This window comes from Camelus bactrianus, chromosome 6 (assembly GCF_048773025.1).
Source record: "Camelus bactrianus isolate YW-2024 breed Bactrian camel chromosome 6, ASM4877302v1, whole genome shotgun sequence".
Lineage (NCBI taxonomy): Eukaryota > Metazoa > Chordata > Mammalia > Artiodactyla > Camelidae > Camelus > Camelus bactrianus.
Genome location: NC_133544.1, coordinates 24,098,306 through 24,112,372, shown reverse-complemented (window position 1 = coordinate 24,112,372; position 14,067 = coordinate 24,098,306). Strand labels below are relative to the sequence as shown.

Here is a 14,067-nt window from a genome sequence, read left to right as displayed (position 1 = left end):
CTCTTAAAAATATATTCAAAGAACTGAAGGAAACCATTGTAAAGAACTACAGAAAAGTAGAGAATGTCTCTCCAAATAGAGGATATCAAGAAAGACAGAAATAAAAAAGAACCAAATAGAAATTCTGGAGTTGAATATGCAATAATTGAAACGGAAAATTCACTACAAGGCTCGACGTTAGATCTAAGCTGGCAGAAGAAGGAATCAGTGAACTTGAAGGTGGGTCAAATACAATGATCCTGTCTAAGGAACAGAAAGGAAAAAGATGGAAGATAAAGAAGCAGAGCCTCAGAGCCCTGTGGGAAACCATCAAGCATACCAATGTATCCACAACCCAGGTCCCAGAAGGTGGGGGGAGAGAGACAGGGGTGGGAGTAGACTGTCGTTACATTGAGATGATACTGAAGTAGAAAAACAATTCACTTCTGAGCGCCTGGAAGCAGTTGACTCTGTTGTGTGTGGGTAGAATTTATTCACATTTTTCTCAAAGGCCTGAGATGACCCCAGGGAGAGAGTTAAACTAATCTGTTGGTACATGTTTCGTTAGAGTCACAAGCCTTATTTTCACAGTATAGCATTGGACTTGGTGATAGGGTTCTTTGCCAACAGGGAAATTATTCTCAGGCTTAATCACAGATTTGAAAAAAAAAATGTTACTGAGCCATTACTGTGTGCCAAGCACCATGTGAAGAGCGTTACATGCATTGTCTCACTTAATCTTCAAAAGGAACCCATGATGTAGGTGCTTAACTGCTCCATTTTATACCTGAGGAAACTGAGGCTCTGATTTAGTTCCTTGCCCATAATTGGACAGCTAGCAAGTAACGGAGCTTAGATACAAACTTCTGTATGTCTGATGCCAAAGCTCATCTCCTAACCATTGCACCATTTTGCCTCCTTGTGCAGGAGCCTCCTGGAGACAGAGCCATGGGTCTGTTTTCAGCCCCCCTTGCCTGAGTGGCCTTTGGGTCTGTCTGGCGGTGGTGGGGTGGGAGAGTCCTTCCTCAGAATCAGTCTTCCAGACCAGTTGCCTGGGGCTTGCTTTCTTCTAAGAAGATGGTCTAGAGTTCTAGGTGTAGGAAACAGGACCAGCCATGGTGATGAGGGGGGTCTCAGCCTTAGCCTGTCTCTCTAAGGTTTACAAGTCATGGGAAGACAGTGTTTGGCATTCAGTCCACCTGAGGATTCCTGCTCTCCTCTCCCACTATCTTTGCTGCAAATTAAAAATACACACAAAACATAAACCCCACTACAGATTCAGCTAAATGCTTTGGAACCTCCCAGAATTCCCTCCAACCTCCCTGAAGTTTCAGGTTGAGCTTTGAAGAGGGAAATGGGCCACACTTTATATATACACATATAATCATAATATATATATACATTATCTAGTACATGTGATATTCATATTTTCCTCTGAATTGTGAACACTTAAGAGCATGTGGTTAGAAATTGAGCAGTTGGTAGTGTTTCAGGGACACATTTGCTGGATGTGGGGGGACATGTCATGGAGTAAGAGCCTTGACTGCTGGACCAGCGAGTTCAGAGTTGGCACATAAGGAGCACGAGGTCTGAGTTTTATTGTCAGCTCTGCTACTTACTGCATGTACCACCTTCACCCATCCTGTGTTCATCCTTTCTCTCTCTAGTTACTTCAGAAGGGAGTAATAACATTTGCTTTCCATTGGAGCGCCCTGAATAGAAATGAGCATTTTAAAGTAATTATGAATCAAAACACTGCACTTATCCACATTGCTGTTGTGTTGGTAAACTTGCCCACTTTCTACTTTTATTTATTTATTTATTTTTGGTCTGAATTAGATTTTGCCAAGTAGGGAGAAGCTCCTGTGCAGTTGGTGGGATGTTCAATATTGTGCTGGTAGTGACCTTCCAAGTGCTTCTCGGAGCTGCTGAGTCAGCCGCCCGAGGTGCCTGAGACAGTGAAGGCTTTGGAGGAATTCCAGGGTTGCTGCCTCTTCCTTCTGGGCTCTGGCCACACTCTTAGAGATAGGTTTGAGGGTTAAAATAAGGGCCATCCAGCTAAACTGGAATTTCAGATACACAACAAATTCTTTTTTAGTATAAAAATGTCTCACGATATATTTGGGGGCATATTTACGCTAAAAAAGTATTTGTTTATCTGAAATTCAGATTTCACCGGGTGTGCTGTTTCTGTTTGTTTCCTAAATCTCGCTGCCCAGTTCAGAGGGGAGGGGGCGCAGAGGTAGGGTATGCACCTGATGTTGCTGAAATATCACGGGGACGAGAAACTGCCTCCTCCTCCAGTAAAATGCCCTCCCTCCTCCAGGTCTGCCAGAGCACGAAGACACAAGGCTGGACCAGATTCTTCTGCCAGGGCGAGCCTACCAGAGTCTGGGGAAGGGCAGGTCCTGTGCTGTGTATCAGCCCTGAAGGTGGGGTGGGGGGAAGTAAGAACCTGTTATCTCCAGGCCTTGCTGTCCCATGGCTTCCTCTAATGTCTTTTCATTGATGGTTAACAACTGCCCTGCTAAAGGAGTTGTTGAAAGGCTTCTCTTCTGGCGGGTGTCCTCATAAGGAACACTTTTCCAAGTTCCCCCCACCCCAGCCTCTCCCCCAGCTGTGCTTCTGAATAGTCTGCGCAGTGTCGGGCATCACCCTTCCTCGTGGCGTTCAAGGGCTTTACAAGGGCCTCGGGAGGGGCTTTGTGCCCCCTCTGAGATCCTGGCTTAAGGGTGAATATAAAATCCTTCCAGGATTTCCTGGAGCTTTGCTGAGGTCAGGCTGGCCCTAAAACAAGCGTTTACTACAGGTTCCGGAAGGAATGAAAGGAAGTGAACACAGAGTAGCTGGAACCCAGAGACAGGACCTAGGATCGGTGCTTTCCAGTTGGCCTGATGGGAGAACCCCCTGCGGTGCTGGGAGCACGTGCACCTAGTTTTCCCTCCCTCTCTTCTGGAAATTCACACTCAGACAATCTGGGTCCTCAGGGCCTGGGAATCCACTTTTAACAAGCATTCCAGGTGATTCTGGTTTGCAGCAGGATTGAGAACCAGGGTCTTGAAGCCTCTTCCTGTCCCAGCTGCCTCCAGCTTGACCCCAGCATCTGAGAGCCTGGGCCTTGTCTTTGATCTTCCTTATTCCCAAGGCCATTTGTTCCCAAACTCCAGTGAGTTTAAGAAATACGCGGGGTTTTTGTGGTGTTGTTGTTGCTAAGTGCAGATTTCTAGCCCCATTCCAGGAGAGCTGGTTTTAGTGGGTGCGGGTAGAGCCCAGGAATCTGCATTTTTAAGCTCTAAATCCTTCTAATGCCAGTGGTCTCTGGACCACGGTTTGAAAAAATCGCTCTTAACAAGGAGAGAAGCACAGAGTGATGACGAGTCCCTTCCGCCTTCCTAAAGGCCAGCTCCTCAGTGACCTGCACTTCTCCTGATGACTGATACTGGGAATGACCAGGCCTGTCCAGGGCGATCGCATTCCTCCCAGGAATATGGCCCTGACCTGGCCGGCTTACCTTGCTGGGGATAATCATGCCTGAATTCACAGTCACGTGCATTGCTGTAACAGGTTCTCACACACAGGGCAGAGCACGCACCTCATTCCTGCCCTTGAGCATGGATGCCGGACCCCTTGGTTTGGGCTGTGGAGTGGACTTGTGTGGTTTCGCCCTGTGGCGACCTTTGACAATATGGGGAATGACTGGTGCAGAAACCATACACAAGTTCCTAATTCCTCTAGGGTTGGACTGTAGCAAGAATGGGAAAGAATGTTAGCCTTCCAGGGTGAACCCTTCCTCATCTCCATCCCCACCTCCTCCCATCCCTGCCTCAGCCCTGATTCCGTCTCCTGCTGGCTGGGTGCAGGGGACAGGGGATGGCTATTAGTAAACCACTCTTGTCTAGCTGAGGGAGTGGGTCTCTAACCCAAGCACTGTCAGAATTACCTGGAAGGCTTGTTCAAATAAGACTGCCTGCCAGCCCCACTCCCAGAGGTCTGGGGTGGAGTCAATAATTTGCATTTCTAACAAGCTCTCAGGTGGTGCTGGTCTGGAACTGATTTCCCTAAACCTTTGAGCCCCAGGAAGCTGTTCAGCTTCAGTAGCTCAGATCAGCGTGCTCAGGACAGTTTCTCTCTGCCCTTCTCAGGGTCAGGAACATGCTGGTGTTTGAAGTGAGTTTTTTTTTTTCCCCCAGTCCTCTAGGATAATTTCTGTCTAGATTCTGCCTTCTTTGTTCATCCCAGTTGGGCCCAATCCGAGAGCAGCCAGCCCATCTGAAGCTGAGCTTGATTCTGAGTGTGCCCTGCCCATCCCTCCCACTCCCGTCCTCCTCTCCCCAGCTCACCCTTTCCCAGCCCTGTTAGTCTAGGACCAGAGCCTGGGCGTGGCTGAGGGGCAGGAAGAGGGGCTGATTTCATCCTTCTCCTTGTCCACCCTCTCCCCACCCCCCTTTCCAGGAATGTGTCTCCTTGTGGGCTCTCTTGACTCAGGAATGGAATTTCCAAGTGGCTGGGTGTGCGGTATGAAGGTTAGTGGGGTGTGCTTGTTCAGTAAGATGTTGCCAAGAGCCTCAGAGTCCTCCTGGGTCTGCTTGACCCCTGTGGCCCTGTACCTCTCAGGAGGTGGCATTGAGCCCAGCCTTGTTGTATCCCTGAGGTGACCTGCTGGGAGAGGCTGGGGCGTGACAGGGCCAGAACCGGAGGTGGGGAAGCTGTTGAGGGTCAGTTTTGTGAGGATGTGAAATAGAGTGATTAGGACGGAGGAGTCTGAAGCTCTGCAGTCTGGGTTAAAATGCAGCCCTGCCTCTTGCTACCCCGGGTAACTGTGAGGATGGCAAACCCAACTTCCTCCCCCATTTTGCAGGAGAATTTGACCTTTGCTTAACTTTGTGTCTCATTCCTCTGGGAACCTCATAAAGGGAGTAAGTCAACTGCCTTTAGGCAACATTGCTGCTGATAAACACGACCTGTTGTGATAAAAATGACTGCAAGTGGACTGGGAGATCTTCTCACACCTGGTGGGAAGCTGTTCTTTGTGCTTCTCTGAGCACAGTGACTCTTCTCACTGGCCTACCCTTTCTGGCAATGCTGCCAGCTATGATGTGGATGAGTTATAAGCAACAGTGGCTCCTGCAGAGAGGTTAAGCCAGGGTGGGTGCCACACCTACCTTTCCCTGCACTGGGGCGTGTGGGGAGAGAATAGATTCTGGATGGCTTGATGGACCGAGGTTCTGTGGACCGGTTCCACTGAGGAGGAACTCCTGAGGCTGCCCTGCCTGGGAACCGTGCCCTGTCTCACCCCTTCTAAGTGGACCTAATGTCAGGTGTATCAGTGGTAGTCATGTGAGCCTCAAAATTAGGTAAGGTTGAAAAGATCCCTGGTGGACCTCACGGAGTGATCTCTGTATTTATTTTTAACTCTGCGTGCATTTTTCTCTTCTATAAAATGGGGATGATGATGTTACCTACTTCTCTAGGGTGGTTATGAGGATTGTAAGATGTTTAGAAAAGTGTCTAGAACATAAGTATGTGCTGCTACCATCATCACCATCATCCTCACCACCACCACCATCATCATCCCCATCATCACTGTTACTGTGCAGGGAGGACAGGAAGCCCTTCTACTTTGCATCCATTTCAGTCTCGTCTTTGTTACTAGGTCACTGTATGGCTTTGGACAAATGGCCTCATTTTCTAATGACACAGATTCTTAAAGTATATTTTAGGTGCTTCATTTATTTGTTGGATGCATCAATGAATTAGGAGAGTCAAATCAATGCTCTTTAGGATCCATTCTGGTTTCAAGTCTAAGATTTTTTGTGATACTGAACCTGAGAAAAAAGCTGAAAGAAGGACAGGGAAAGAGGTGGGAAACCCCCTGCAGAAGGAATGGTGTCAGGGGTTTGGAGCATTCGGGAGATGGGATAGGTGATCAGGAGGAAGCGAAAGGTGTCCAGTAGTTCACTGACCCCTTAGGTCGGGCCAGCTTTTAAGAGGGATGTACGGTTTTGACCTGGGGAGAAATAATTTCTGGTGCCTGTGTTTCCAGGACAGGGCTGAAGGGATCAGAGGGCAATGATGTTTGGCTAAGAAGAGGTTAAAATGGTTTCTTTTGGTTGTTTTGGAGTATTTCTTCTTCTCGGAGGGCACCACTCCCAGTAGCAATGAGAATGAGGATTTCTGACATCCCTCACCGCTGCAGGGAGAAGTCAGCAGTGGCCCAGCAGAAGAATGACCCTAATAAATTGTGTTTCTCCCTCCCTCCTTCAGGTCTGAATGCTGGTGCTTTTTATGCCTTGTCCACTCTGCTGAATCGCATGGTGATCTTGCACTACCCGGTAAGGGCGGTCCCTAAGCTTGCTGCGCCCGGAGAGAGTGAGGTCTCCGAGTCTGTCTGGGCAGGAGCTGGGGTGTCAGTGGCTGACTCCTGGTTTCCTGAGATCTAGGCAGTGTGGTGTGGTGTTCTGCTGTGGGATTTGGAGGGAGGCGGCCCTGGATCTCAGTCCCAGGGCTGGTGGTCCTCAGCTGTGTGATAAGCTGGTTAGCATCTGAGCTGTATTCTCTTTTCTACAAAAGAAGCCTAATTACTTATTGAAAGATTAATTTTAGAATTAGAAGGTAGATTAGAAGGTTTATGTTTGTAAAGAATATAACATAGTGCCTGGCGACACAGTAGGTAAACAAGTACACATATAAAATCACATATGAAATATTTAATTTGTGAAATGTGGGCAAGGTTTAATTTTAAAGTCTTAGTTGCTCAGCAAAAAGCATGTTTTAAATGTTTCCAGAACCAGTAAGGGCTGGATACTGGGAATGGGACACTGAGTATCCTGGAGTTAAGAACCCAGGTCCACCTCTCTTTTTAAAGGTCAAGGATCTCATGTCTGTGGAAGTAGTGGGTCACCATGGCTGAATGTGCCAATGTTGGAGTTTGACAGGTCTGAGTTCAAGCCCTGCCTGTGCACTTAATAAAGGCCTCATGGCCTTGGGCTAGTAGGTTAATCTCACTGTGCCTCAGTTTCTTCATCTGTAAAATGGGGAATGTTGATTCCTAGCCTTATGGTGGGAATTAGGAGAATTAAATGAGATGATGATGAAAAATCTTCAGCATGGTGTCTGGCTCCTTAAAATGCTCAAAAATATATAACTATTATCTTCCTATCCCTTCAGCACTGAAAGCTCAAAAAATACATGTGTTTGGATATGTGTATTTCAGTTTCCACATCTGTGAAATGATAATCATCATAAACTGAAGGGTGGCTATAAGGATTAAATTTTTATAAATCCATCTAAAAGTAGTTCTAAGGACAGAATTTGGTTCACCCCAGCACCCAGTATCAAGCACATACATACAGGGTCATATTATGTTGGGAGAAGCAATTATTCTAGGATTCTCTTCCCACTGGCAGCTTTTCACAGGCCATCTGGCCCTGATGCTTTCTGAGAATTGGCTCTAATGGAGCCCAAATTTCTTGCCTTTTCCCCCTTGCCTCGGGCGACTTTGTTCTATCCAGTGTCCTGTCCCATCTTTGGGCTGTGGTTTTCGCAGGGGGAAGAAGTGAATGCTGGGAGAATCGGTCTGACCATCATCATTGCAGGGATGCTTGGGGCTGTGATCTCAGGCATCTGGCTGGATAGGACCAAAACCTACAAGTAAGTGACTCTTCCTCTTGGATTGAGAATTGGCGACCCATGTTTGAAAATGACATGTTCATTAGCAACCTAGATCCAAAGATGTGGGTATGACAGCTGGGGGTCTGAGTGGTCAAGCAAGCAGTTCAAATACATCTTCTCTGAGGCTCAGTTTCCCCATTTATAAAATGAGGGAAAGAGTGCCTGCCCTGTGGGAATTGTAGGAAGATAGAGGTAGAGGACCTGAGGCTTATCAGAGTAGCATCCCCCGAGTAGCTTGTGGAAGGAGCAGAGGAAGGAGAAATGAAAATAAACGTGGAGAAGCATCAGCAGTTGGAAAGTGTGGAAGCCCTGAAGAGTGGGGATGAGGAGGTGATTCCACTGCCCGTTCCCATGGCTTCCTTGTGGGCCCCGTGGGGTTAGCCAAGGTCTCTGTGCTTCCTCCAGTGCACACTGCACTGTCTTGTGGTTGCTTACACCTCGTTGGTAAATATTGTGGGATGCTTTGGGCCTGATTGCCCTGTGCATTTCTAAGAGCCACTGAGATTTTAGTGGATGCCAGGCTAATCCAGGACACCTACTAAAAATACAGATTCCTGAGCCCCACCCTCCTGCATACCAGTTCAGTAGGAGACTCTGCATTTGTAAAAAGCAACCCAGGTGCCTCAATTCAGAAGCCAGCCTGCAGCAAATGCTCTGGAGGACAGAGACCAAACTGTTGCATCTTTCCTGTGTTCTGCATGCACTGGGTGCTCAATTAATGCTGGCCTGTAGGGCAGCTGCTGCCAGGCTTGTCCTGCCCTGGGGCAGAGCAACATTCCGGGTTGCTTTGTCAAGGCCTCCAAAGTTCCTAGTGTCTGGAGGCGACAGACAGTGGCAGACCTGTTTTCTGCCACACAAACCCGCTTCTGTGAGGCTCTGGTCAGACCAGATCTCCCTCTGGCTGCCTTAGTCAGAGGCCAGCTGAGGCTGTCCCTGCGGGTGTGGCTGCCTGGCTGGACGAGACTTAATTACTGCTGGTGGAGCTGGGCTGCCGGCTTGTCTCTGCCATGTGTCAGTTGCTGACGTCGGCCAGACAGCAGGGCAGTAAGGACTGGCCACCCCAAACCAGGGATCAGCAGCGCCCCTTTTTCCAGGGCCTGCTATGTGGCAGGAGGAGGGAGGGGTTGTTAGCTGGGTGGGGACGTGGGCAGCCGGATGGTTCAGATGAAGTTGAAAATACTTCAAGTGAAAGGGCTGGGAGGTCACTGCAGAGTGTTGATGTCACCAGTTCCTAGTGTCACTGATGTCAGCATCCTGCAGTCAGCCTGGGACATTCTCCCTCTGATACTTCTTAGGGAGAGAAGGGCTAAGAGAGCTCTGTCGTCTGGTTAGTTTGGTGCCAGTTCTTTTCTCCCTGAGGCTCCCAGATGTGCCCCATTTGGTTTTGAGGCTGGCTATGGGAGGGTGAGGTCCCTTTATCTCTGGCTGGGACCACAGGTGGTTTTACTAGTCAGGCCAGTAGTTGAAGAAGCTAAATTTAAACAAATATGGCAAACAATTAGCTTGTGGGATCAGCAAGAGTGACAGGTGTCCAGGAAACTGCGTTCTGTGGGTGGGAGGGACCAGATGAGGGGAGCAGGTGGAGGAAGGACAAACTCCTCTACCCTCAGCGGCAGCTTTGATGCACGAAGAGGGAACGGCGTCCTTTGGAGGCACATGGCCTTTTCCAAAGATGCAGCCTCATAACATGTTAGTATTCCTGTGTGCAGGCATAGAAGAACACAGGTTTCAAATCCCAGCTCTGCATTTACTCACTGGTGACTCTGGTTAAGTTATTTAACTGGTCTGAGCCCTAGTTTCCTCATTTGTCAAATTAGAAATAGTCATACATTTCTTTTCGTTTCTTTTCTTTTGCCAGTTGCGTTGAGCTATAATTGACATTTGGCACTGTGTAAGTTTGAGGTATAATGATTTGATTCACATACATGATGAAATGATTGTCACAATAAATTAGTGAACATTTGTGATCATGTATAGATATAAAATTAAATAGAAAAAAATTTCACGATGAGAAATCTTAGGATTTATTCTCTTAACAACTTTCGTATATAACATACAGCAGTGTTAATTATGTTCATCATGTTGTACATTGCATCTCTAGTACTTACTTGTCTGATAACTGATGTTTGTGCCTTTGAACTACTTTCATCTGAGTCCCCTTTCCTCCCCACTACCTCCAGTAACCACAAATCTGATCTCTTTTTCTATGAGTTTGCTTTTTTGTTTTTGAAGTATTATTGACCTACAACACTACGTTGTTTCTTTACACAAAGTAGTGATTCGATATTTCTATACATTTCAAAATGATCCCCAAGATAAGTCTAGTTACAATCTGTCACCATATGTAGTTACAATCTGTCACCATACAAAGACATTAGATAGTTATTGACTATATTCCTTACACTGTACATTTCATACCTGAGACTCATTTATGTTGCAACCGCAAGTTTGTGCCTCTTAATCTCTCTCACTGTTTCTTTCCTCCCCCAACCCCATCCACTCTGGCAACCACCTGTTCTCTCTGTCTGTGCTTCTGTTTTGTTATGTTCGTTCACTTGTTTAGTTTTTTAGGTTCCACGTATAGTATCATACGGTATTTGTCTTTCTCTGTCTGACCGTTTTCACTTAGCATAGTATCATCTTGGTCCATACATGTTACAAATGGCAAGATTTCATTCTCTTTTATGGCTGAATAATATTCCATTGTATATATGTGTATATATATATATATATATATGTATGTGTGTGTGTGTGTATATATATATGTATGTATATGTGTATATATATATATGTGTGTGTGTCTGTCTGTCTGTCTATCTATCTATCTAACTATGTATATCTCCATCTATTTGTTTTCTTTATCTGTTCATCTATTGAGGGCACTTAGGTTGTTTCCATATCTTGGCTATTGTAAATAATATTACAGTGAACCATGGGGTACATATATCTTTTTAAATTAGTGTTTTCATTTTCTTTGGCTAAACACCCAGGAGTGGAATGGCTGGATCAGACGGTAGTTCTATTTTAAAGTTTTTGAGGAATCTCCATACTGTTTTCCACAGTGACTGTACCAATTTACATTCCCACCAACAGTGCATGAGGGTTCCCTATTTCATGTGCTTGTTGGCCATATGTATGTTGTTTGTTTTTGATGTTGAGTTATATTAGTTCTTTGCATATTTTGGATATTAACCCCTTATCAGATATATCATTTGCAAACATCTTTGCCCATTCAACAGGTGGCCTTTTAATTTTGTTGATAGGTGTGGTTACCCAGCTAACTCAGTGGGTACAGCATGAGACTCTTATTGTTGTTGATTGTTCCCTATGCTGTGCAAAAGCTTTTTAGTTTGATGTAGTCTCATTTGTTTATCTTTACTTTTGTTTCCCTTGCCTGAAGAGACATATCCAAAAATGTATTACTCAGACCAATGTCAAAGCGTGTACCACATATATTTTCTTCTAGGTTTGTGATTTCAGCCTTTATGTTTGAGTCTTTAATCCATTTTGAGTTTATCTTTCTACATGGTGTGAGAGAGTAGTCCAGTTTGATTCTTTTGTGTATAGCTGTCCGGTTTTCCCAACACCATTTATTGAAGAGGCTTTTCCCCCATTGTATATTCTTGCCTTCTTTGTTGTATGTTAATTACCCATATCAGTGTGGATTCACTTTGGGGTCTCTGGTCAGTTCCATTGATCTATGAGTCTGTTTTGTGCCAGTTCCATACTGTTTTGATTACCATAGTTTTGTGGTATAGTTTAAAATCTGGGAGCAGTGATAACAGTTTTGTTTGACTTTCTCAAGATTGTTTTGGCTATTTGCGGTCTGTTGTATTTCCATAAAAATTTTAGACTTATTCTATCTCTGTGGAAAATTCCATTAGTATTTTGAGACAGATTGCATTGAATCTGCTGATTGCCTTGGGTTAGGTTGTTTGTTTGAGATGTCTCATTTTTTCTAAGATAGGCTTGTATTGCTATAAACTTCCCTCTTAGAACTGCTTTTCCTGTGTCCCATAGATTGTGAATCCTTGTGTTATTTTCGTCCCCAGGTGTATTTTGATTTCTTCTTGATTTCTTCAGTGACCCAATGGCTGTTTAGTAGCATACTGTTTAGCCTCCACTTGTTTGTGGTTTTTGCACTTTTTATCTTGTAGTTGATTTCTAGTCTCACAGTGTTGTTATTAGAAAAGATGCTTGATATAATTTCAGTTTTCTAAAATTAGTCATGTATTTCTTGTAGGGCTTTTATAAGTGTTGAATGAAATAATAAATGCATGTAAAGTGCTTAAGAGAATCCCTGGCACCCAATAAATGCAGTATTAGTTTCTCATAACCATACTATCTATCTGCTGGTGCCCTCTGACTCCCATCATGTTTGTGGCTTCAAGGGGGATGAGTAAAGTCTTTAAGGCTTTGTCCATTCTCCATTGTCTGGTGCTGATGTCTGTGGCAGGGGTGCAGAGGGATGTGCAGAGCCCATTTCCTCAGTAATAGGACAGGAAGAGGAATTCAGGTCCAAGTGCAGGAGTCAGGGCCACAGCAGAGTCCTGAGTGGGCAAAGTGGGCAGAGGGGTGTGTGAAGGGGCACAAGTAGGGTGAGCTTAACACAGAAACCAGCACGTTGCTGACGGTCCTTCTGAGGGTTCTGCAAAGGGAAGTGCACTGGGAATGGCAGAGCTTTCTCACCCTGGCTTTGGAGTCAAGGGCTTAGTTCCAGGCTAGAACCTCCCTTGGTTGCCCTGTGTAGAGCGAAGTAGTTCAGACTGAGCCTGGGAAGCTGTGCTGCGTCTGTGCAGGTGGCAACAGGATGAACTTAGAGACACTGGAGAGACTCTCAAAGTCAAGTCATTGCCCAGCACTGTTATGGGGCCTGGAGGCAAAGCAGACAAGCAGAATTGGCTTCTGGGGTCCCACATGCCACGGCTACCTGATCACAGCTGTTGTGTGTCCTGTTTGTTTGTTTGTTTTTAGGTGGAGGGGAGGAGGAGAGGAAAGGGCTTTGGGCTTCTTGCTTGTGGGCAGGTCGTGACAAGGCCAGGTGCAGTGTGATCCTGTCGAGAGGGATCTGCAGGAGAACACAGAGCTGCAAGATGGCTCCATACTGTCCTGGTCTTACCTTTTGTGGCACTGACCATGGTGTAATTAAATAATTATTTGTCTGACCATTGGTTTGGTGTTCACAAACCTCATGGACAGAAAATTCTATGAGAGCTGGGTGCATAGAAGGTGCCCAATAGGTGGGGGTAGGGAGGGAGGGATGGAGGAAGGGAGGAAGGAAGGGGAAAAAAGATCCTGTTAAAGTTCACAGTATATGACTCAACTTCATTGCTTCTGCTTGTAGGGAAACCACGCTGGTGGTCTATATCATGACTCTGGTGGGCATGGTGGTGTACACAGTGACCTTGAACCTGGGACACCTCTGGGTAGTGTTCATCACAGCTGGCACAATGGGGTAAGTTCATCTCTAACCTGTTTACCAGGAAAGCAGCATCCCATGGCTCCTAGAGCTGCCGACACCCTAGGAAGCAGTATGGATCCCTCTGCTGGTTTCTCACTGACCTCCAGAAATGTGGAAATGGGGGACAGAGGTCATATTTACTTGTAGGACTTCAGAAGGCCGCCTGGGACTTCAGGGCCCATTCGTGCCGATAGGATAGACTATGTCCTTCACAGATGTCTGGGAGGCTAGGCAATGTTTAGAGTCTTTATTAGCTCTGCCTGGGACAACATGGCATCACGGGAACTATGCAGGGCTTGGAATCAGAAAGCATGGGACCTGGTCTCAGTTCTGCTGCTGACCATCTAAAACCACAGGCACCTCCCTTAATCACTCTGAGACTCAGTTTCCTCATCTGTAAGTGAATATGAGTGGCCTGCTTTGTAGAGTTGTTGGAAGGAATGAGAGAGAGAATCCATGTGAATGCAGCACAAAGTGTGGTGCAGACGCAAGAGATCAGTGCTGGCCGTTTCTAGACCTACTGTATGAGAAAGTGTGGGAAATGGTGCTCCTTCCACAGGGGTCTCTGCTCAGCTTTACTTCCCGCTTACCTTCCTGTGGGCGATACTCACGTGCCACACACACACACACACACACACACCCACCCACCCCACAACCCCCCCCCCACACACACACACAGAGTCCTCAGCTGGCGACTCTCTGGAGAGAAAGAAGGAGGACTCTGAGTTCCACCTTCCAGGTCCCAGAGAGCCATGGAGATGCTGTTCGGTACCCAGGGACTACCCCCTCCCAACACAGGGCCTGTGTACCTATCACACAGAAGTTCTCAGCTGAGGCCTGAACATTCCAGGCCTCCAGACCCCTTGTAAATGCTGACCGCGCCTGTAACTGATACCTGGACATAAAAGAAGCAGGGACCCCCAAAGGTTTCCTGAGCCCAAAGCCTGAACTTCTTC

General features: G+C 46.4%; 1 protein-coding gene across 3 annotated transcripts in view; it reads left to right on the top strand.

Annotated features, from left to right (window-relative positions):
- FLVCR2 (FLVCR choline and putative heme transporter 2) overlaps positions 1-14,067 on the top strand; it is a 58,318-nt gene that overhangs the window by 36,384 nt on the left and 7,867 nt on the right. For all 3 annotated transcript variants that reach the window (XM_045523254.2, XM_074365215.1, XM_074365214.1), the window contains 3 exons: positions 6,244-6,311; positions 7,526-7,629; positions 12,995-13,105. In XM_045523254.2, the coding sequence (XP_045379210.2) occupies positions 6,244-6,311; positions 7,526-7,629; positions 12,995-13,105 (283 nt within the window). The remainder of the gene's footprint in view (positions 1-6,243; positions 6,312-7,525; positions 7,630-12,994; positions 13,106-14,067) is intronic.